The 23,539-nt window shown below is 52.2% G+C and overlaps 1 protein-coding gene and 4 non-coding genes across 5 annotated transcripts in view; 2 read left to right on the forward strand and 3 right to left on the reverse strand.

The window, feature by feature from the left end:
• The first annotated feature begins 4,731 nt into the window (after nt 1-4,731).
• On the forward strand, nt 4,732-4,813 carry TRNAS-UGA. The gene has a single exon. It is a non-coding gene; the product is annotated as a tRNA-Ser (tRNA).
• A 309-nt stretch (nt 4,814-5,122) lies between these two features.
• TRNAQ-CUG lies at nt 5,123-5,194 on the forward strand. Its single transcript has one exon. It is a non-coding gene; the product is annotated as a tRNA-Gln (tRNA).
• Nucleotides 5,195-6,562: 1,368 nt separating this feature from the next.
• The window catches only part of LOC123359173 (zinc finger protein 135-like), a 32,255-nt gene continuing 15,278 nt past the window's right edge, over nt 6,563-23,539 (reverse strand). Inside the window, exon 3 of the mRNA XM_045001055.1 lies at nt 6,563-6,566. Coding sequence (XP_044856990.1) covers nt 6,563-6,566 — 4 coding nt within the window. The remainder of the gene's footprint in view (nt 6,567-23,539) is intronic.
• Nucleotides 18,144-18,217, reverse strand: TRNAI-AAU. The gene has a single exon. It is a non-coding gene; the product is annotated as a tRNA-Ile (tRNA).
• TRNAI-AAU lies at nt 20,897-20,970 on the reverse strand. The gene has a single exon. It is a non-coding gene; the product is annotated as a tRNA-Ile (tRNA).

Below are 23,539 nucleotides of genomic sequence, written 5' to 3' on the forward strand. Positions count from 1 at the left end.
CGATACAGGCTGGGGGGGGGGGGGTATAACTGGCTCTCTCTGTCCTGCCCAGGCGGTGCTACAGCAGCTGTTCACAGGGGCAGCGACCCCACTGTCACCCTGCAGCTTTACCCTGCTCCAGGGGTGACCTGCTTCACCCTCCTGTGGGAGCCTGGGGACCCCGAACTGCCCAGAATCACCTGATTGATGCCAAGCTTAGCACAGACACCAGCTCAGCCTGGCAGGGAGCTGCCCTGAGCCCTGACAATCAGCTTCCCTCCGCCTCCTGCTGCACAGCGAGGGTCCCACGCGAGAGGCTTCGTGCCCAGTTTGTTCAGGAGCGTCCCAGGCTCCAGCTGTAAACTCTGCTGGTCAGTTCTAGTCTTTGGCCACACGGGGGCGGCACTAACGGTCCCATCTAAACGCTGTTTGCGTTCGGCCCTTCGGATCGCAGATTGTAACCCGCGGGCAGATCTCTGAGTGCAGCCAAATCCTTCCCCAAACTGAACATTGAAGCAGCAGCTCCCATTGGAAAGATCAGGATTTTTGCCTTTAAAAATAAGGGAAATGTCTCCAGCGAGAGACTGAAGAAGCTCAATTGATTTCATTGACTCCATGAATGTTCCTCTGTGTCCCCCTAGGAGTCATGCCCCACATTTTGGGGACCACTGAACCATCCTCGCTAAGCAGGGGCTAGTGATGCCAAAGCCCAGGGAAAGGGAGAACAAGTGCGGGGCCCCCAGCACTGGAGCCATGTGAAGGGGCTGCAGGAGAGGGGCAATGGCTGGTGGCTCAGGGAGTTAAGGGCAAAGGGGGCACAGGAGGGGGCAGGAGTTAGGGATGAAGGAGGTGCAAGGGCTGGGAGTGCAGGAGCTAGCGGTAAAGGGGGAGTGGGGATCGTCCAGGGGCAATGGGGAAGTGCCAAAGTACAAGCTTTGCCCAGGGCACCATTTCCCCTAATGCTGGTCTGAGCAAACAATTGGAAATGACCCTTCAGTGAGACCAGAACCATCGTGTAGAAAAGCCCCTTTGTTAAGTGGTGGTGGCTGAGGGCTGAGGGAGATGGGTTAGAAAGCAACGGGCATTTGTCTGTGGAGGTTTGATTCTTGCCTGCTAGGCAAGGCTGGTGTGTGGTGTCTCCATGGCTGCACTTTCAGTGTCTGATCTGCCACAGGGAGCCAAGTCTAGACTTACTCAGAGGCTCTATGCCAGGGTTTCTGAAACTTCCTTTCACTGTAACCCCCTTCTGCCAAAAAAACTTACTACATGGCCCTGGAAAGAGGGACCAAGCCCCCCCACACTGAGCAGAGGCAGGGGAGACAAAGCCTGAGCCCTGCCCCAGTTAGGGGAGGTCAAAACCAGAGCTTGAGAGATTCAACCCTGGGTGGTGGGGATCAGACTTTTGGCTTCAGCCCCAGGCACCAACAAGTCTAATGCCAGCCCTGGCAACCCCATTAAAACAGGGTTATGACCCACTTTGGGGTCCTGACCCACAGTTTGAGAACCACTGCTCTATGCTGAGGGGAGAGAGTTCTCCTGTGGGTGTAGTTAATCCACTTCCCCAAGAGGTGGCAGCTATGTCAGTGGGAGAAGCTATATCGGTGGGTGTGCAAGCTGTGGTGTTTGCCACATTTAAGAAGTTTAATCAAACCCCATTTTTAAAACCACCTGTGGTCTGGGAATGGCAAAGGAGCTCGATGAATCAGGGTTTGTCCTTTAAAGTCCTGGAGATCACGATTCCGTACTCTTAGTGTCATGGGGGTATTGCTCAGTGGGAGAGTGCTTAACTGCAGATCAAGTGGTCCTCCGATCAAACCCCTGTGTTCTCTTATAACCTTCTTTCTTTTTTTTAAAAAAAGGAAAACATTTTCATTTCCATTCTCCATTATGTTCAGGGGCTCCTCTATACAGGAGTGCTTGATATCAATGAAAACACTCAGCATTTCGCTGTCCAAATGCATAAAAACTTAGCAAAGCTGTCCATCAGCTGAAATCAGTTCCAATCCTCTAAGTGTCTAGTTTATGTTTTCATCAGTTAAACAAAGGTATCATACGAATGTACATTTGCAGATCCCTCTTCTCCAGGAGCTGTGTTGTGCAGAAGAACAAGAACCACATCCAGCTGCAGTTCAGGAATCTGATGACCAAAGAGCCACGAAGTGTTCTGAGGGCTGGAGAAAAATGCCTTCTAGTGAGCTATTGAACGAGCTCAACCTGTTTAGCTTATCAAAAGAAGATTGAAAGGTGACTTCATTGAAGTGTTGAAGGGCCTTAATGGAGACAAAAGATTGGGTATTAAAGGGCTTTTTAATCAAGGAGAGAAAGGCATAACAAGACCCAGTGGCTGGAAGGTGAAAAGAGACAAATTCATATTAGAAATAAGACACAAATATTCAACAGCAAGGATGATTCGCCACAGGAACAAGCTACCAAGGAAAGTGATGGATTTGCCATCTCCTGATGTCATTTAATGAAGACTAGATGCCTTTCTGGAATGTGTTTGCCCCAAAAGTAGCTCTGGTGTCATACAGGAGGCCTGTGATATGCAGGGGGTCAGATTAGATGCTCTAATGGTCTCTTCTGGCCATAAAGTCGACTAATTTCTGAAAAACTGAGTGTAGCATTGGGAGCAGCGTCTGATGTTTTCCTGTCTAGCCGGCTTGCTGCCTAGAACAAACGCTCCTTGAGTGGGGTGATCCACAGGGAGTAGCTCAAACCTCCAAAGTGCCTGGCCAGGGGCAGGACATTAGCACAGCAAGGGAGGGGTGTGGCAGTGACATCACAAAGGCTTTTTTCAGGACCTCAGACTATTGGTCAAAGATGGTGGGGAGGTGGTGACCTCACAGAGAGATGCTGACATCAGCCAGGCAGGACAGGGGCGAGGGGCCAGGGAAACCTCAGAGACCCCTGTGGCTTTGCTTCAGCAAGTCTCCTTCTCCAGGTCTCTCTTTGAGGACTGAGAGAGTATTCGGGTTCACGGACGTGAGCGCCAGGAGGAACCTCTTTCGAGTTTTCTCCTTCCCTTTTCCTGATTTTACTAGAAAACAGCCGTCCCTGTTTAGAAGGTAAGAGCCTCCTCGAGGTTTGAAATCCGTTCAGTCTGATCCATCTGGTGACTGTTGAATTCTAGGCATGGAAAACACGAGCTTAAGGAGGCAGAATTGTATTGCACACCTGGGATTTTGTCCCTTAGAATCACTGGGGATATTAGGGTTTGTCCTTTTTGTTTCACCTTTTCCTCCATCCATCCCTTCCACCTTTCTCTTTGTCTCTTGCTTCTTTTGTCTTTTCACCTGTTCCCCTCCCAACAGCAGGAGCGAGGGGTGTGTGTGCGTGTGTGTGTTGCGACGGAGTGGTCTGCAGCTCCCACTCTGGGAGGTCCACCCAAAAATGTGGGGCTGAAATAGTGCTCGGGCAGTGATCCCCACCGGTGACCTGGGCCATCCTTTGGGCTCTCTGGTGAGAACCCTCAGCTTCTCATCCTCAGTCTCTACCCTGATTGGCTGAGCAGGGGTTTATTGACAGGGAGGAGACTCAGGTCCTTGTTGTTCTCTTTTAACATCGAGTAAATAAGTCAGAACCAGTCATATGTTTGATGAATTTTGCTGCTTCTCTGCATTAATGGTCTCTGAGCAGTTCATGATGCTCTTTAACATTGCAGTTCTCCTCAAATACTTGCTGAACAATTACTGTGCACTGTTGTTGGTGTGGAGCTCATCTGAGAGCACTTTATTCAGGTCATTCAATGTCTGCAATTCAAGATCCGATGGTTAGTCTGAAAATCAGGGCTCTTGGGTCCTATTCCCAACCCTGCCACTGACTGGCCGTGTGACCTAAGACAAGTCAATTCTTCTTTCTCAGCCTTAGCTTCTTCCTCTTTCAAGGATGGATAATAATGATCTACTCCTACCTACCTCAACACACTCACTGTCTCTCCCCACACACAAACAGTCTCCACATTGCAGTTGAAAAGCAGCTGGCAATCTAGTAGGATGCCCATGGAACATTACACCATGGGACCAGCTCATGCTGCTGTATCTGTGCATCAGTGACCCTCACGGGGCCGGCTGAAGTAAGGGACTGTTGGCCCCTTACTAAAACTTCATGGGGGGTTTGGTTGGCTAGTTCCCAGCACCAATAGAAGGGGGAAGGGTCAATGGGAAATCAGGACCCTGAGACTGACAGTCCCCTGGGGCAATGGGGAGAGGCCAAAGCTCCAAGTTAGCTGCACTGACAGGCCAGGCAGTGTAATGAGGGAGTCACCAGGCCAGGGGGTCCCATCCTCCGTGGGAGCTGGAACTGCCTGGGCCAGAGTGGGGCGGAACTAAGGAGAGAGCAGGAGCCCGAGAAGAGCCGGGGAGCAGAGCTGTGCAGGTGTAGTGCCAGAACCTGCTCCCTGTAGGACTTTGCTACCTGCAGCAGTTACTGAGACCTGAGGTTGTTCTTATTTGCTGCCTTGTCCTAATTGGCTAAAACTTGACAGTGGTTTCTCTAGCAAAGGTCCAGACATCCTCATTCACATCAGGCTTCAAGTTGAGAATCATTTCCCCTTCCCGCTCTGTGGGAGGGGAGACTTTTAAACGCGCTCTCTGGGCGACTGCACATGGCTAAGCAAAGAGAACAACCCCCCAATCCCGCCTGTGCTTTGGGAGCCAGGTTTGCGGTGGGAATTCTGTAGCTCAGATGACTTCACACCTGGGCATTGTGATTCTTTACCAGTTTCTCTGGCATTGGGGCAGTTTCTTGCTCACCGCTGTGATGGCCGAGTGGTTAAGGTGTTGGCTTTGAAATCTAATAGGGTTCCCCTGCGCAGGTTCGAATCCTGCTCACAGCAAGGCCTGTGTTTTAGCCAGTCTCTCACCTGGGCAACACCTCTGTACAACCCCCTGAGACACTCTCAATTCTCTCCCCACCCCAAGTAAATCCTGTTCTGCTCCTTTCATAGAGATCCCTGGGACACCCCCTCACACTGTGTCCCTGAGGGGTCTGGCAAACTCTCAGCACCTGAAGCCTCTGCCACCCGCCTAGTGCCCCATAGATTAGCCATGTCGACGTGCTCTCCTTCAGGTAAATCCGGTCAGTGCGACTCCTGGCCTGTCCCCCAGAAAGGTGTATCCCCTCTGCAGATAAGGCAGTATGAGCTGGTCCCATGGTGTAATGGGCAGCACTCAGGACTCTGAATCCTGCAATCTGAGTTCAAATCTCAGTGGGACCTTGTGGTAAAGCCCTGGAGCTCCCAGTGCTCAACTTCCCTGTCTCCAGCTGTGCAAGAGCAAATCTTTCCCCTCCTGCTGGGTGACTCACACCTCCTAAAGCCAGGTCTCTGGCTGGGGTGGCCACAATGGGTTGGGGCTCTAGAACTTGCTACCCTGATGGGTGGGATTCTTGCTGCTTCACCTGATGCCCACAAGTTTGGCCCTGGTGCTTCCAGCCTCACTTTTCCTGGGGCCCACATGGCACTTGAAGAAAGGAGGGTCAGGGCAGGGATTGATAGTCAGGGCTTGGCAGGAGGGAGGGAGGAAGAGCCCCAGGCTGGAGCCCGTCCCTCCTCTGGGCACCTAGAGCAGAGGCAGCACAGCTCTGTCTGCTGGACACCTCCGCAGAGTAGGTGAGTTCATGTAAATACAGTCTGGTCCCAAAGCCTCCCCCAACCCTGGCTCGTCACTAGCTGTCAGGGGAGAGTCATCCACACCTTGCTTCCAAATCATCATTTGAAATTCTGAGGCTGGCCAACATTGCCGAAGCCAATGCACCGACATTGTCAGAAAAAACAACAGCTGGGTGAGGAACCCGGCTTTGTCCAGACTTTTCAAACCTATTTTACTTTCTCAGGTACAAGTATTTTTCATATGTTGGATCTGCTTTTAAAGTGTGTGTTAACATTGCAATTTCCATTCAGATTTGCAACCAGTGACAACATTGGCAATGCTGCAAGTAACTAGCTGACCACTGGGGGGGTGTTGTGGAAATTCGGGGAAGGGGTGCACAGCCCCCTGGCTGGGGGGCGTATAGGGAATTCCCGGTTTCACTGAATTGAGTCTCCTACTGCAGCACCTCAGTAGGTTACATCAGAGAGGAGCTGCAGTGTCTAGGCAGTGGGATGCCTGTGCCTTTAAGAGCCCAGCCCTGGGAAGCCCATGCTGAGAGGTGCTGCCTGTGGGAGGGGAAATAGAAAAGCCCCTCTGCTCCCCCCACCCTGTTTTTGCAAACACTGGAGTCTCAGCCCCCCAGGGTAACTGTTACCCCTCTGCCCCTGCCTGTGCCGGGGTTTAACCCTCTGGCAGCGCCTCCCCCTGGGCTGAACTCCGGCTCCTTCCCCCCTCCCTGACTTTGCCCTTCAGCCCCTCTCCTAATGCTGCCTCCAGCTGCTTGACCCCCCGACCAGTCAATTTCCAACCCTGCTCAGACCCTGGCCACCCCCCTCCTCTGATTTGCCCCCCTTTGCCCCTCTTTAATCCCTGTAAAAAGTAGGGGGGGATGGGTCCCATTCTCTGGGGGCAGGGGGCTGGGCACCTGGACCCTGCGTGCCCAATGCTCAAAGCGCCCCCCACGATCTTGCGGATGTTTGCCGAGTGCTGCAGGGTCACCTGCAGGGGGAAGAGAGACGCGGTTAGGGGGTGATGCAGCCAAGGGTGCCTCACCCAACACTGAGATGCAGCCACCTCTGGGGTGGGTTGCACAAGTCAGCAAATGAATTTGGAACAGGAAATGCACTGAAAGGACCAAGGCAGCTGCAGGAGGTGGAGAAAACCAGAAGAAGCAGGAGCCCTGGATCCCAGCCCTGCCCCTAAGAAAGGCCGTACCGGGTCAGACCAAAGGTACATCTAGCCCAGTATCTGTCTACCGACAGTGGCCAATGCCAGGTGCCCCTGAGGGAGTGAACCTAACAGGCAATGATCAAGTGATCTCTCTCCTGCCATCCATCTCCATCCTCTGACAAACAGAGGCTAGGGACACCATTCTTACCCATCCTGGCTAATAGCCATTTATGGACTTAGCCACCATGAATTTATCCAGTCCCCTTTTAAACATTGTTATAGTCCTAGCCTTCACAACCTCCTCAGGTAAAGAGTTGCACAAGTTGACTGTGTGCTGCGTGAAGAAGAACTTCCTTTTATTTGTTTTAAACCTGCTGCCTATTAATTTCATTTGGTGACCCCTAGTTCTTGTATTATGGGAATAAGTAAATAACTTTTCCTTATCCACTTTCTCAACATCACTCATGATTTTATATACCTCTATCATGTCCCCCCTTAGTCTTCTCTTTTCCAAGCTGAAGAGTTCTAGCCTCTTTAATCTTTCATCATATGGGACCCTCTCTAAACCCCTAATCATTTTAGTTGCTCTTTTCTGAACCTTTTCTAGTGCTAGAATATCTTTTTTGAGGTGAGGAGACCACATCTGTACACAGTATTCGAGATGTGGGCGTACCATGGATTTATATAATGGCAATAATATATTCTCAGTCTTATTCTCTATACCCTTTTTAATGATTCCTAACATCCTGTTTGCTTTTTTGACCGCCTCTGCACACTGCGTGGACATCTTCAGAGAACTATCCACGATAACTCCAAGATCTTTTTCCTGACTCATTGTAGCTAAATTAGCCCCCATCATGTTGTATGTATAGTTGGGGTTATTTTTTCCAATGTGCATTACTTTACATTTATCCACATTAAATTTCATTTGCCATTTTGTTGCCCAATCACTTAGTTTTGTGAGATCTTTTTGAAGTTCTTCACAATCTGCTTTGGTCTTAACTATCTTGAGTAGTTTAGTATCATCTGCAAACTTTGCCACCTCACTGTTTACCCCTTTCTCCAGATCATTTATGAATAAATTGAATAGGATTGGTCCTAGGACTGACCCTTGGGGAACACCACTAGTTACCCCTCTCCATTCTGAGAATTTACCATTAATTCCTACCCTTTGTTCCCTGTCCATTAACCAGTTCTCAATCCATGAAAGGACCTTCCCTTTTATCCCATGACAGCTTAATTTACATAAGAGCCTTTGGTGAGGGACCTTGTCAAAGGCTTTCTGGAAATCTAAGTACACTATGTCCACCGGATCCCCCTTGTCCACATGTTTGTTGACCCCTTCAAAGAACTCTAATAGATTAGTAAGACACGATTTCCCTTTACAGAAACCATGTTGACTATTGCTCAAGAGTTTATGTTTTTCTATGTGTCTGACAATTTTATTCTTTACTATTGTTTCAACTAATTTGCCCGGTACCGACGTTAGACTTACCGGTCTGTAATTGCCGGGATCACCCCTAGAGCCCTTTTTAAATATTGGCGTTACATTAGCTAACTTCCAGTCATTGGGTACCGAAGCCGATTTAAAGGACAGGTTACAAACCTTAGTTAATAGTTCCGCAACTTCACATTTGAGTTCTTTCAGAACTCTTGGGTGAATGCCATCTGGTCCCGGTGACTTGTTAATGTTGAGTTTATCAATTAATTCCAAAACCTCCTCTAGTGACACTTCAATCTGTGACAGTTCCTCAGATTTGTCACCTACAAAAGCCAGCTCAGGTTTGGGAATCTCCCTAACATCCTCAGCCGTGAAGACTGAAGCAAAGAATCCATTTAGTTTCTCCGCAATGACTTTATCATCTTTAAGCGCTCCTTTTGAATTTTGATCATCAAGGGGCCCCACTGGTTGTTTAGCAGGCTTCCTGCTTCTGATGTACTTAAAAAACATTTTGTTATTACCTTTGGAGTTTTTGGCTAGCCGTTCTTCAAACTCCTCTTTGGCTTTTCTTATTACACTCTTGCACTTAAGTTGGCAGTGTTTGTGCTCCTTTCTATTTGCCTCACTAGGATTTGACTTCCACTTTTTAAAGGAAGTCTTTTTATCTCTCACTGCTTCTTTTACATGGTTGTTAAGCCACGGTGGCTCTTTTTTAGTTCTTTTACTGTTTTTCTTAATTTGGGGTATACATTGAAGTTGGGCCTCTATTATGGTGTCTTTAAAAAGGGCCCACGCAACTTGCAGGGATTTCACTTTAGTCACTGTACCTTTTAACTTTTGTCTAACTAACCCCCTCATTTTTGTATAGTTCCCCCTTTTGAAATTAAAGGCCACAGTGTTGGGCAGTTGAGATGTTCTTCCCATCACAGGGATGTTGAATGCTATTGTATTATGGTCACTATTTCCAAGCGGTCCTGCTATAGTTACCTCTTGGACCAGCTCCTGCGCTCCACTCAGGATTAAATCTAGAGTCGCCTCTCCCCTTGTGGGTTCCCGTACCAGCTGCTCCATGAAGCAGTCATTTAAAGTATCGAGAAATTTTATCTCTGCATTTCGTCCTGAAGTGAAATGTTCCCAGTCAATATGGGGATAATTGAAATCCCCCACTATTATTGATTTCTTAATTTTGATAGCCTCTCTAATTTCCCTTAGCATTTCATCATCACTATTACTGTCCTGGTCAGGTGGTCGATTATAGATCCCTACTGTTATATTTTTACTAGAGCATGAAATTTCTATCCATAGAGACTCTATGGAACCTGTGGATTTGCTTAAGATTTTTACTTCATTTGAATCTACACTTTCTTTAACATATAGTGCCACTCCTCCCCCTGCATGGCCTGTTCTGTCCTTCCGATATATTTTGTACCCCGGAATGATTGTGTCCCATTGATTGCTCTCAGTCCACCAGGTTTCTGTGATGCCTATTATATCTATATCCTCCTTTATCACAAGACACTCTAGTTCACCCATCTTAAAAAACAGCACTTTAAAAACTTGTCCCTGTTTATTAGCCTACCTTTTCTGATGTGTCAGATTCTTTTTTATGTGACTGTTTATCATCTGATCCGGCCCTTACATTATACTTCTCATTCCTCTGCTCCTGACTATAACCTGGAGATTCTCTATCATCAGACTCTCCCCTAAGAGAAGTCTGTGTCCGATCCACACGCTCCTCTGCAGCCTCTCTACGGAAAGTAGTTTTAGAATGTAGTTTGGTATATCGGTTTTAGGATTTTAGGGGGGGGGCCACGGGGAAGGGGTTAGGGCTGGCGAGGGGCTCCCACTCCATTCCCACTCCCCTTCCAAACTCCCTTGCGAAACTCCCTGTTAGCAGCCCCTGGTCGCTTGTGCGCGGCTTTATAAAGCCCTGGCCTGAGTGAATGCCCCGCCCACTGATTAAGGCTCAGCCAATTACCAGAGGCTTCGAGCTTTCAAACCTGCCTCCAACTGCCAGCCAGAGCACACGGTCCCTCAAACAACCAAACAAACAGACTGACAAACACAAGCTCAGCACACAGCAAGTAACCCCCAAACACAAACAAACACACACTACAGACAGTCACTTACCCCACAGATGCTGTATTAGCTCCTCCTTCACCTGGAGAACTCCCTTGCGAAACTCCCTGTTAGCAGCCCCTGTTCCCTGTTAGCAGCCTCCCTCACTCTACCCACTAACCCTCCTCCAATCCCAGAGTTGGGGGGAGAACCCAAGAGTCCTGGTCCCCAGCCTTGCCCACCCCCATATTCCATCCAACAGCTGCCCCCCCAATTGCAGGGCAGTGCCACGGGGCACACCGGGGCCTGCCTGTTTGCACAGGATGGGTGACGCCAGTGCCCCAGGGTGAGGAGAGATGATGCTAAGAGAGAAGCAGGCAGCAGAGACCTCCCATGACAGAGAAAGAAGTGCTAGGGGGCGCCGTGCTGCAAGGAGTGAGGGGGGTTGGCAGGGAATGGGAGGATCTCCCCTCACAGCGGGTGCATCTGTCTCCCTGGCAATTCCTCCCCAGCCCTATCCCGGCCCAGGCTAATCCCGGCCCAGCTACCAGGGTTAAATTTGGCCTGGATTCCCCAGCTGCTGGGGGAGGGGCGTGGGGCTAGGGAGCATGAGCCTCTACTCCCCCTTCCCCCGACACAGCTGCATGGGAACTGACCAAAGGAGCCTGCAGCACTGCTGCCTAGAGGAAACTGAGGCACCAGCCAGTGACAGACACATCATGGCTCTCCTCATCCTCATCCTCTTTTCCATATACAACATGGGGTGTGTGTGGGGGGGGTAAACTCAGGGCAGTTGCATAGTCAACCTGTGGAACTCCTTGCCAGAGGATGTTGTGAAGGCCAAGACTATAACAGGGTTCAAAAAAAAGAACTAGATAAATGAACAGAGGACAGGTCCATCAAGGGCTATTAGCCAGGGTGGGCAGGGATGGTGCTTGTAGCCTCTGTTTGCCAGAAGCTGGCAGGGGATGGATCACTTGATGATTCCCTGCTCTGTTCATTCCCTCTGGGGCCCCTGGCACTGGCCGCTGTCAGAAGACAGGAGGATACTGGTCTAGATGGACTTTGCGTCTGAACCAGTCTGGCCGTTCTTACGTCTCCCTTGGCGCAGCAGTGACACCCAGTGGCCAATCAGGGTAACACACAGAGCATGTTTCCCTTGGAGCAGCAGTGACACCTCTTGGTCATACAGAGTAATGCACAGAAGGTGTTTCCCTTGATACAGCAGTGACACCCAGTGGCCAGGTGGCGTAATGCACAGCGTGTGTCTGCCTTCGAGGAGCAGTGACACCCACGGACCAGTCACGGTAATGCACAGAGTGTGTTTCCCACCAATCTGGGTAATGCACAGAGGTATGAATCAAGGACAGTAGAATGGTACTTAGCAGCTCATGATTTTGGGATTCACCCGAACCTACATAAAAATCGTTAGACAAGGGACATGGGTTCCAAACAATAGCAAATTAAGAGAGATTGAAAGTCATTTTTTAGTTTACCATGGGATTTTTTTTGAAATCTGTAAATAAAGATTTAATGGTTTTCCTCTCTCTTTAATTTAAAAATAGAATTATTTATTATCCTGTTACAAATAATGTGTTATACTACACCCTTAGAATCTTTGAGGCATAAGTAGAAATTTTAGTTACACTTAAACAGGTCATCTCTGATCTCACTTAAAAGTTGAAAATCGTGGGAATATACTGCTGAATGAGAACCTGGCAGAAAAGTTTTGCTGGAAGAGTTAGCAGAGCAAGATTGTTAGTCACAGATCAGTGGGTGGGTTTATGCAAATTATGGACTCTAAGACCGAGGCAGGGCAGGGGGCAGTGCATGGCTTTTGCAGCACATGCACCACCTCTGCAACTAACGTTTGCTATCTCACTCCATAACACCACACACAGAGCAGCCTTTTACTTCTCAGGGCTTGGCTACACTTGAAAATTGCAGCGCTGGGAGTTACAGCGCTGGTCGTGCAGCCGTGTAGGGACAGCGCTGGTGTGTGGCCACACTGACAGCTACCAGTGCTGCAGTGTGGCCACATTTACAGCATTTGCAGCGCTGTACTGAGAGGTGCATTGTGGGCAGCTATCCCACAGAGCACCTCGTCCCATTTTGTCACTGTGGGTTGTGGGAAGGGGACGGAAGGGTGCGGGTCATTCCACTTCCTGTCCCAACGCCCCGTGGTGCATCGCTTCACATCCCAGCATTCACAGTTTTTCCAGCCACGTTTGGCGCCATTGTGAGTCTCTTTCTGTTTTTTACTCTCTGTCTGTGAATCGCGATTTCTGTGGGAAATGGAGCCCGAGCTGCTGAGGACTGTGCTGATGAGTGTCACCAGCACAACACGTTTGGCAATTGAGCTATTCCTTCAGCTCCAAAGTGACAGTGAGGAGTCCGACGATGATATCGATATCGAGTCGCCTGTCACGTGTGACACTACATTGCTTGTCGCATTCACGGAAATGCTCAGCACCGTTGAACGCCGCTTTTGGGCTCGGGAAACAAGCACTGAGTGGTGGGATCACATCGTCATGGAAGTATGGGATGACGAGCAGTGGCTGCAGAACTTTTATATGAGAAAAGCCACTTTCATGGGACTGTGTGCTGAGCTCGCCCCAACCCTGCGGCGCAAGGACACAAGATTGAGAGCTGCCCTGACGGTGGAAAAGCGGGTGGCTATTGCAATCTGGAAGCTGGCAACTCCAGACAGCTACCGGTCGGTCGGGAACCAGTTTGGAGTGGGAAAGTCGACTGTTGGAATCGTGTTGATGCAAGTTTGCAGGGCAATTAATCGCATCCTGCTAAGAAGGACCGTGACTCTGGGGAACGTGCAGGACATTGTGGATGGCTTTGCACAAATGGGTTTCCCTAACTGTGGAGGGGCGATAGATGGGACGCATATTCCTATTCTGGCACGCCCCCACCTAGCATCAGAGTACGTTAATCGGAAGGGGTATTTCTCTATGGTTCTCCAGGCGCTTGTGGATCACCGTGAGCGTTTCATTGACATTTACACAGGCTGGCCTGGAAAAGTGCATGATGCAAGCATCTTTCGGAACAGTGGCCTGTTCAGGAAGATGCAGGCAGGAACTTATTTCCCAGACAGGAAGATCACAGTAGGGGACGTCGAAATGCCCATTGTGATCCTTGGAGACCCCGCTTACCCGTTACTGCCTTGGCTCATGAAACCCTATACAGGGAAGCTTGACAGGAGCAAGGACCGGTTCAACTACAGGTTGAGCCGGTGCCGAATGACTGTGGAGTGTGCTTTTGGGCGTTTAAAAGCCTGCTGGCGGTCCCTGTATGGGAAGCTAGACTTGGGGGAAAGCAGCATCCCCGCGGTTATATCCGCATGCTGTACCCTCCATAATATTTGTGAAGGGAAGGGAGAAACATTCAGTCAGGCATGGACCACCGAGGTTCCAGTCCTGGAGGCTGAATTTGCACAGCCAGAGAGCAGGGCTATTAGAGAGGCCCATCACAGGGCTACAAGGATTAGGGATGCCTTGAGGGAAGAATTTGAGGCTGAAAGCCAACAGTAATGTTTGCTGCCTTGCATGGGAGTGAAGTGCAGTGGTTACACTGTTCGGATTCTATTATCCCTAACATGATTTCCAGTGACTGTTTCTTTACTGGGATAAGGTATCTTTCACTATCTGCAATAATAAAGACTGTTTTCAAAGCCAAGATTTATTTTATTTAAATGAAAAATACTTCATTGACAGACACACAACATTTCAGGAACCTAGGGCAGGGGGGTGGGTTGGTGAACTGTACAGTCACAAGTTTGCATATGTCCTGTCTGCAGTGCTGTGCAATGGCTGCTGCACTTCAGGGTGCATATACTGCATGGTGATGGGGGTTGAGTGCAGAGGGTAAGGGTCGTAGTTCTCAGGGCTGGTTGGTGAACGTACAGGTGTTGGAGGCAGCTGGTGGTGGTAAGAACCTGGATGCTGTGGAAGGGTGTTTGGAGCTAACATTGGGGCAGAAAAGAATAAAATTTGGGACGGGGGGGCTGTGGGGCAGCACGGGACTGCTCTGCCTGCATGGCTACGAGTGCCTGGAGAGAGTCCGCTTGGCGCGCCAGGATGCCTAGCAGCTGGTCTGTGCTTTTCCTCTTTGCCACAGCATTTCTCCACCAATGTCTCTGGCGGATCCTGCTGTCCCTCTGGTGGATCCTGCTTTCCCTTTCTCTCCACTCCTGCAGCTGTTTACTCTCTCGAGCAGAGTGATCAATAACTGTTTTCAGCATGTCTTCCCTGGTTTTTCGAGGCTTTTTCCTCAGATTCTGTAGTCTCTGTGCTGAGGTAGATCTGGGCAGTCCAGCAGTCAAGGTCACTTCTTGAAGGCAAAAATGGCAACATTTAACAGGGTAGCATTGTTAATTATCTCATCCAAACAGTAATTCCCACACACTGAAGGAGTTTTCAGTGTTCACTTTAGCATTCTTTTCCCATACCAAATAAGACCACACATAACACAACAGGAGACAGGAAATGGTGAGTAAGGGGTTGTCATGGTCTCACCCTCACTTGAAACTGGGGGGTTTCAAGTTGAGGACCAGCATGTATCCCCCCCCCACCCTAAAATCCTAGGGTAGGTCTCCTTTTTGCTGCCACCACCCGGTCAATTTACGTGGGCCGGGACACCCCTGTTTTCCCCCTCCTCTTTCCAAAGACGTTCCCTGGGGAAACACAGATCAACTCACAGAGGGAGAAACCTCCCCATCTCCTCCCTCCCCTCTCTGCCCGGAGATAAGCTTGTCTCACCACTGAGAGAGAGTTTCTTAGCCCCCTCCCCCTGTATCCACAGTAGAAGGGATTTAATCAAATCTTTATAGAAAGAATTTATTAAAAGAAAAACAAGAAAATACACAATCTCTATGAATCCAATCTGGACATTCATAGGGTTTAACCTTACTAATTTCTGGAGAGAATCTTCTCTCCTTCTCAGTACAAACAATACAGGCAGAATTAAGAATAATCAATAACAAACACACAGAATTGCAAACATAGGATTATTAGATGAGGACACAAAGTACCTTTCTAATACTCACTATCTTGACTAGAAGAAATTAGTTCAGAAAGATGGAAACTTGCAGAAGACTTGATTAAACATCTGGACCCTTGTAACTCCAAACGGCTAAGAACAACACACACACGAACAGAGAGAAAAAGTTCCCTCCTAGGAATTTTAAATTCTCTTCCCTGATTGGTCCTCAGGTCAGGTGTTCACCAGGTACTATGTGTTAACCCTTTACAGGTGGAAACTTAACCCTTAACTAACTATTTATGACAGGGGTACTGAGATTGCTTCAGGGCTGTGCAGGGGTTTCTGTGCATTGGGGACAGCAAACAGCTGCATGGGGGATCTGCACTAAACAGTCTCCCAACATTTTCCACAGGAGTTACTCCTGGAAGATATCTCCCTGCTGCGGGTCACTAGGGAAGAGCGGGAAGGTCTTCTACAGCAATGCGGATTCCGCCCTGGCCCCTATGCAGCTTGCCTGTGTGCAGCAATGGTCCCCCCACCCCTCACGGCACAGTGGCACGGACGCGTTAGCCTGACTGGGACAAGGACCACCGTGGCTCTCCCTATAAACCTGCGCAGGCACATTGCCCACGCTCTGGCTGAAACTTTTGAGGACATTACTGCAGCCGATTACCGCGACGTGATAGACCACATCAATGGGCTATTCCACATCTAGGCATGCATGTATGCAGCCCTAACCCCCCCTCCTCTCCCGAAACATTTCCACCCTGAAAATAAAAGACGCTTACCGGTAACTCGCTCCTCTGTTTGTCCTTCAGCAACTGCTGGCTGCTGCGATTGGCTTCCATCCTCCTGGCTTGAGAAGAGCTCCTGGCTGCATGCCTCCTGGGACTCTGGGGTGTCTTCCCCCATCCCAGTAGCTTCACTCGCGGTTTCCACGCCCCCCGCCTCCTCCTCCTCCTTCTGCTCCTGTCCCCCACCCTGCTCAGAAGTGTCCATTGTGGTCCTCGGATTGGCAGTGGGGTCACCCCCAAGTATCGTGTCCATCTCCCTGTAAAAACAGCAGGTCGTGGGGGCAGCGCCGGATCGGTGGTTCCCCTCGCGGGCTTTGTAATAGGCACTCCGCAGCTCCTTTACTTTAACCCTGCATTGCAGCGCGTCCTGATCATGGCCCCTATCCAGCATGGACCTTGATACCTGCTCAAAGATATCATAATTCCTACAGCTGGGACTGCACAGCTTCCTCCCCCCAAACACTAATGAGGTCCAGCAACTCGCCATTGCTCCATGCTGGGGCTTGTTTGCCGCGTGGAGGCATGGTCACCTGGAAAGATTAACTGTTTGCACTCCACACCTGGCTGCAGCAAACAGGAAGGGGATTTTTAAAATTCCCGGGGCTCTTAAAGGGCGGGTCACCTGAGGCCAGAGAAGTACAGTGCAAACTGATGAGCAGAGTGGCTGAACAGGAATTCTGGGATATCTCCTTATTCCCTGGAGGACAATTAAAGCGCTGGTGTGTGTCCGCACCAGATGAGCAGTGCTGGATCACCAGCACTGCATTCCTTATACCCCAACGGGTGCACAGCCAGCGCTGCAGCTAGGGAGTTGCAGCGCTGGATGTGCCTTGCAAGTGTGGACAAAGAATAATTGCAGCGCTGGAAAGCCTCCACCAGCGCTGCAACTTGCAAATGTAGCCAAGCCCTCAGAAACAAAATAAACCATGAAAAAGATCTAATGGCATAAGCTTAGGGAGAGCAATTGCAACACTAACAACAATTTGAAGAACTTCAAAACCACCTCTGCCTTTCCACACCAGCAAGGATATCAACAACCCCAGCTCATGCAAGAGTAGGGCTGTACCTTTCCACAGCATCTCAATTTGGGCAGCTTTCCATTCCCCTTTTCTGTGTAATGTCCCTCCCACGGGTTTCACTTGCGGAGCTGTACGACTCTGGCAGTGTGGCCATTTAGAAATCTTTTCCTTGCTTCTATTTTTCGCCTGGCTCCAGCGCAAGGACCGTTTGGGTGTTTCAGTGTGTGTGTTTTCCCATTGGGAGGCATTTGGAAGTTTGGAAGGGGAGCCGAACGAGGAGTCTTTTTCACAAGCAAGTTGGCTTTCTGCACAGGTAGGGCCCTTGGCCGTAAAGCTTAGCTCCGTCAGTGCATCAGCATGGGGTTCCTCCAGTGCCTCAAGAGCCCGTGCTAAACTCTCGGTGTGGGCGTTTGGCTTGCGCCAGTCAGAGTGCGGTGCCTGCGTCTTCCCAGGGCCGGCTCCCGTGAGGCGCGCATAACTTGGGAGGAAAGGGGTAGAAGAGAAAGCAAGTGAAGCTGACTTTGAGTGGTGGTGCCCCTGGGCGGAGTGGTCCTCCTGCTCCTTCCTGTCGGAGGGGTGGGCTTGGTGGGTCTGGCTGTGGGCGGTGGGAGGATGGTGTCCAGGGAAGTCCCAAAGGTCACCCTGCGCCGGCGGAGTGTGAAGCCTCTTCCCTAGGTTGGGGTGCCGAGGATTAAGCCTTCCTCTGTGGCTTGGGCTGGGGAGCGTGATCCGGCGTCGGGTACATTTGGGTGGAGCTGGCGGCCGGCAAGAATTCGGGCCATCAGGTCAACCCTCTGTGGACAATGGGGGCGAGCCGGCAGGCCTGCGATTTTGGCTTTGCGGGCGGGCAGCTCAAGCCTGGCTTCCTATGATCCTGGAAGGTAGCCGGCTGGGCTCACCCATCTCCAAGTTCCTTTCAGGCAGCAGGTGGAGCGAGGAGCCCAGGGAGGGGAGCACCAGGAGGTGTCCCGAGCCTCGTCCTGCCCGGCGCCTGCACCCAGCAGGGCTCTTGCCCGCTCCCGGCCCACCTGGTTTTGGCCTCTGCCACCCCTAGCAGTCAGCCAAAAGAGCAGAAGCCACCCTCTCCCTCCTGCAACCGGAGTGGCCAGCATGGGGCTTGAACCCATGACCTTGGCGTTATTAGCACCACGCTCTAACCAACTGAGCTAGCTGGCCAACGGCAAGCCCTCCCTTGCCTGACCCTTTTGGAAGGAGTCACTAGCTGGCGCGGGGAACGATGTGGCTTCCGTTATCGAATGGATGGATCGAGACACCATGTGCCAAAGTAGGGGAATTAGCTCAAGTGGTAGAGCGCTTACTTTGCATGCGAGAGGCAGCGGGATCAATGTCCGCATTCTCCAGCTGCAAGGCAGCCCCGGGAGCTTCTTTTAGACGCCATTGACAGTCAGCCGGCTCAGCTCCTCCAGTGGCCTCCATCCCTCTCCCTGCTTGGCCTCCCAAAAAGCCAGCCCTTGCGGAGCACAAAGCTCTTCCTCCCCGGCCCTTCTCCCCCTTGCGCTGACTGGGAGGCTGGAGACAGCTGGGGGAAGTTAGCTCAAATGGAAGAGCATGGGAGAAGTAGTCAGACCCAGACACACATTCTCCAGCCTGCTCTGCTCTGCTGTGCTGGGCTCTAGTGGGGGACCTAAACCTTTCTTTCTGAGCTCTCACTGGAACACAATCCCTTTCCTCCTCCCTCCCTGCTAGTCTACCCCAAGCTCAATGGCCGGAGGGAGAGCCACTCAAAAACAGAATTACTCACATCCCAGGGGTCCATGAAGGGAATGAGGAGATGGGCGGGGTGGTATGCGATACCAGCTCAGCTGAGTCCGTGAGACCTCGCAGCCTCCTGATCTCAGGCAGCATGGCAGCCGTGTAGCAGAGCAGAGCACGCAGACAGCTTGGAGACAGCCAAAGCGGGGAAGGGCTGCGTTGGTCTGGAAGAGGGAGTCGGTCGCTGTCTATCCTGGTGGAGGCAGGGTCGTTTTGCTGTATGCTGGGCCAGGGGCCAGGGAGCCTGCTAGAGTTGCTGAGCTGGGCCTGCTCCTGGCTTTGCTTGGGTTAGAAGAAAGTGGTGAAGATGAGAACGGCCCTCCTGGGTGAGACCGATGGTCCAGCTAGGCCACTATCTGACAGTAACCGATGCCAGGCGCTTCAGAGGCAATGGCCAGAGCAGGCAATCGTCAAGTGATCTATCCCTGCGTTGTCTTCTGAAGCTTGGTGCTTGTTTCAGGGGCTAACTCTCAGCCCAGACACACTCCAGGGAGGGAGCGTTGGTGTTTGTGCCGGGGAGCGTGGCTGGGACTCGGACCCCCTTCCCCAGCTCTGGGTAGCGCCCCGCCCCCATTTCAGGCTGTGTTCTGCTTAAGGCCACAGAGCCCTTGCCTTTTTTTGCCCGGTGCCTGAGAGTCAGGCCAGCTGCAGGGAATTAGCTCAAGCGGCAGAGCGCTCGCTTTGCATGCGAGAGGTAGTGGGGGGGGCGATGCCCGCATTCTCCGAGCCTGTCGACTAAGGGCTCCTGATGAGCGTGGTGGACGGGAGAGCCGGCCATCTGACTTTTGGCCTTGCTGCCCATAGCGGTCAGGCCGAAAAATCAAAAGCCATCCTCCCTAGGCCCACAGTCACCCAGGGGCTCCTCTGCACCATCTTGCCTCCAAGAGTGCCGCACTCTGACCAGCTGAACCAGGCAAGCCACGGGAAACTTCTCAAGGTCTTCCCCTGCTGTGGGCTGGGATGTGAAAAGCACCTGGCCGTTCATCAGCTGTTGCAAGAAGTGTGCAGAGTAGGAGTAGCGATGGGGCTGTAGCTTTCCACAGCATCTCAAGTTGGGCAGCTTCCCATTCCCCTTTTCTGTGTAATGTCCCTCCCACGGGTTTCACTTGTGGAGCTGTACGACTCTGGCAGGGTGGCCATTTAGAAATCTTTTCCTTGCTTTTCTTTTTCGCCTGGCCCCAGCATTAGGACCGTTTGGGTGTTTCAGTGTGTGTGTTTTCCCATTTGGAGGCATTTGGAAGTTTGGAAGGGGAGCCGAAAGAGGAGTTTTTTTCACAAGCAAGTTGGCTTTCTGCACAGGTAGGGCCCTTGGCCGTAAAGCTTAGCTCCGTCAGTGCGTCTGTATGGGGTTCCTCCAGTGCCTCAAGAGCCCGTGCTAAACTCTCGGTGTGGGCGTTTGGCTTGCGCCAGTCAGAGTGCCATGCCTGCGTCTTCCCAGGGCCGGCTCCCGTGAGGCGCGCATAACTTGAGAGGAAAGGGGTAGAAGAGAAAGCAAGTGAAGCTGACTTGGAGTGGTGGTGCCCCTGGGCAGAGTGGTCCTCCTGCTCCTTCCTGTCGGAGGGGTGGGCTTGGGGGGTCTGGCTGTGGGCGGTGGGAGGATGGTGTCCAGGGAAGTCCCAAAGGTCACCCTGCGCCGGCGGAGTGTGAAGCCTCTCCCCTAGGTTGGGGTGCCGAGGATTAAGCCTTCCTCTGTGGCTTGGGCTGGGGAGCGTGATCCGGCGTCGGGTACATTTGGGTGGAGCTGGCGGCCGGCAAGAATTCGGGCCATCGGGTCAACCCTCTGTGGACAATGGGGGCGAGCCGGCAGGCCTGCGATTTTGGCTTCGCGGGCGGGCAGCTCAAGCCTGGCCTCCTATGAGCCTGGAAGGCAGCCGGCCGGGCTCACCCGTCTCCAAGTTCCTTTCAGGCAGCAGGTGGAGCGAGGAGCCCAGGGAGGGGAGCACCAGGAGGTGTCCCGAGCCTCGTCCTGCCCCGCGCCTGCGCCCAGCAGGGCTCTTGCCCGCTCCCGGCCCACCTGGTTTTGGCCTCTGCCACCCCTAGCAGTCAGCCAAAAGAGCAGAAGCCACCCTCTCCCTCCCAGAGAGGCCAGCCTGGGGCTTGAACCTATGACCTTGGCATTATTAGCACCACGCTCTAACCAGCTGAGCTAGCCGGCCGACAGCAAAGCCTGCCTTGCCTGACCCTTTTGGAAGGAGTCACTGGCTGGCGCGGGGAACGATGTGGCCTCCGTTATCGAATGGATGGATCGAGACGCCACCTGCCAAGGTAGGGGAATTAGCTCAAGTGGTAGAGCGGTCAGGCTGAAAAATCAGAAGCCATCCTCCCCAGGCCCACAGCCACCCAGGGGCTCCTCTGCACCATCTTGCCTGAGCGGGTGGAAGTGGAGCCTGGAACTGAGCTGATGCGCTGAGGGTTATTTGCACTGCGTGCTTCACATGGAGGTGAAAACACGGGGCACAGATCTTTGAGCACAACCCTTCTCCTGAGGAATGGGGGAGGGGGGCTGCATAAAGAGAGACCGGCACTCCCTGGCGGGGCTACAGCGGCTCTTCACAGGGGCAGTCCCACTGTCTATTGGTACCAGAGTTTTGCCGGCCTCCTTTCCTGGGCGGGCTCCTCTCTCCCTAGGGGGAACTGGCAGCCCCAAACTTCCCAGAAACCATCAGAGCGAGGCCAACCTGAGCACAGACACCTGCTCAGCACCCCGGGGTGCAGCCCTGAACTCTGGCAATCAGCTACACTCAGCTGCCCACCCAACAAGCGTTACACGCAGGAGCCTTCGTGCCCCACGTGTTCAGGTCCCTCCCAGCGTCAGCTTTAAACTCCGCTGCTCAGTTCTAAGCTTTGGCCACACGGGGGCAGCCTGGAGCTCAGCCAACGCCTCCCGTTGCTGGTTGCGTTTCCCGCTCCTCGTGGCAGGTTCACACCCCGCAGGCAGATCTCTGAATCGGAGCCGAACCGTTCCCCAAATCCAGCGCTTTAGCAGCAGCTTTGCTAGGAAAGCGCTGACGTCCCCAAGTAAAGTAAGAGCCAGAGCGCTGTGTCCAGGATCTTCTCTTGGGCCCCTCACCGTGGTGTCTGTCAGGCGCAAGGAGAAATCAGGGAAATGTTTTCATGGTGTTTAAGGGCAGAAGGGGCCATTAGCTCAGCTAGTCTGACCCCCGAATAACACAGAATTACACCATGACACGTATTGATCCCACAGACCTTAGATAGATCAAAGCGTTTCAGCCCTCAGGAAGGAGGCTAAACTGGGTACCAGAGGCAGCGAACAAGGGGCCCCAAAGGCAATGGCAGGGAACTGACGAGGTGAAATATGCCCAGATGATCCCAGCAGGCGACCCACCCCCATGCCACAGAGGTGGGAGTCCCTGTTCCTCCTGCCCTTAAGAAACTCTGGTGGTAAGTAGGTCCCCCCAGTTCCCCAGATAAGAATCCTCCATGTGGTTTCCCTGGCTTCACCTCCAGATAAGAACATTGTGTGGAGGGAGTGGGAGGAAGGTTGTCTGGCAGATCTGTAAAGGGGGACTGTGTCTCCCTGTCTGGCCCAGGCTCCTTGGAGGAAGTGATCTCAGTGTGTCTGGCTGTCTCCATTCCTCCCACCCATAAGAATCCCTGGTGTGTGGGTGCACCTAGACCATTAAGGATCTCTGGTGGGTGGGTGTCTCTCTCCAGCTAGTCAGGATCTCTGGGGCGTGGCTGTATAAAAAGAGACTTTGACTCACACAGGCTGGGCTGCCATCATGGAACAGGCCAGGTCCTTCTGTGGAGGGTTTGCGTTCCTTCAAGGACGTGATCTCAGTGTGTGTGGGTGTCCCTGTCCCTTCAACCCTTAACAATCCCTGGTGCGTGGGTGCGCTGGGCCCCATTACAATCCCCTCTGTCTTACCCCCCATGAGGGATCCGGTGGATGTGGGGGTTCTCCATGCTACGGGGGGTGTCTGGTGCCCCTGTCCCTGCTGGTTAATAGTGGAGTGTGTGGGTGTCTCCCCGCCTGTTAAGGATCCGTGTTGTGCCCCCGTTCTTCTCATTAAGAATGGTGCAATGGAGCATATGGGTGTGTCCCCCACCCCATGAACTAGCTCCCATGTGTGGTTCCCCTGCCCCCGTCCAGGCTCTGTGGTGTGTGGGTGTCGCTGTTCCTCTTTTCAAGATCCGTGTTGCTTGGGTGCGTCCCTCCCCCCACGTCAGATTCCCCAGCGTGTGGGTGCTCCCATCCCCCCCTCCAGGCTCTGCGGGGGGGGAGGGGGGTGTACAAAAAGAGACCGTGTCTCACTGTCTTGCCCAGGCTACACTGCAGGGGCTATTCACAGGTGCGATCCCACTACTGATCAGCACAGGAGTTTTGACCTGCTCCGTTTCCGACCTGGGCCGGTTCACCCCTCCTTAGGCAACCTGGGGACCCCAAGCTTCCCTGGGATCACCATATTGATGCCGAACTTAGTGCAGACACCCGATCAGCACAGCCCCGAACTCCTGAGCTCAAGTGATCGGCCGGCCTCAGCCTCCTCAGGTGCTGGGATCACAGGGACCAGCCACAGGGTCTGGCTTGTTTTGCTGCCTGGCAGCTGGAGCTTTAAACTCTGCTTGTGAGCTCTGTGCCTGGGCCAGACGGGGACAGCCTGGAACTGGGAAATGCTTTTTCACCCCCCGCCCCCGTCTCATGTCGAGCTGCAGGCGCCGCTGTCCTGCCAGGTAAGATCCCGGATGTTTCGGTGCCCCCTT

This window comes from Mauremys mutica, unplaced genomic scaffold (genome assembly GCF_020497125.1).
Source record: "Mauremys mutica isolate MM-2020 ecotype Southern unplaced genomic scaffold, ASM2049712v1 Super-Scaffold_100101, whole genome shotgun sequence".
In the NCBI taxonomy this organism is placed as follows: domain Eukaryota; kingdom Metazoa; phylum Chordata; order Testudines; family Geoemydidae; genus Mauremys; species Mauremys mutica.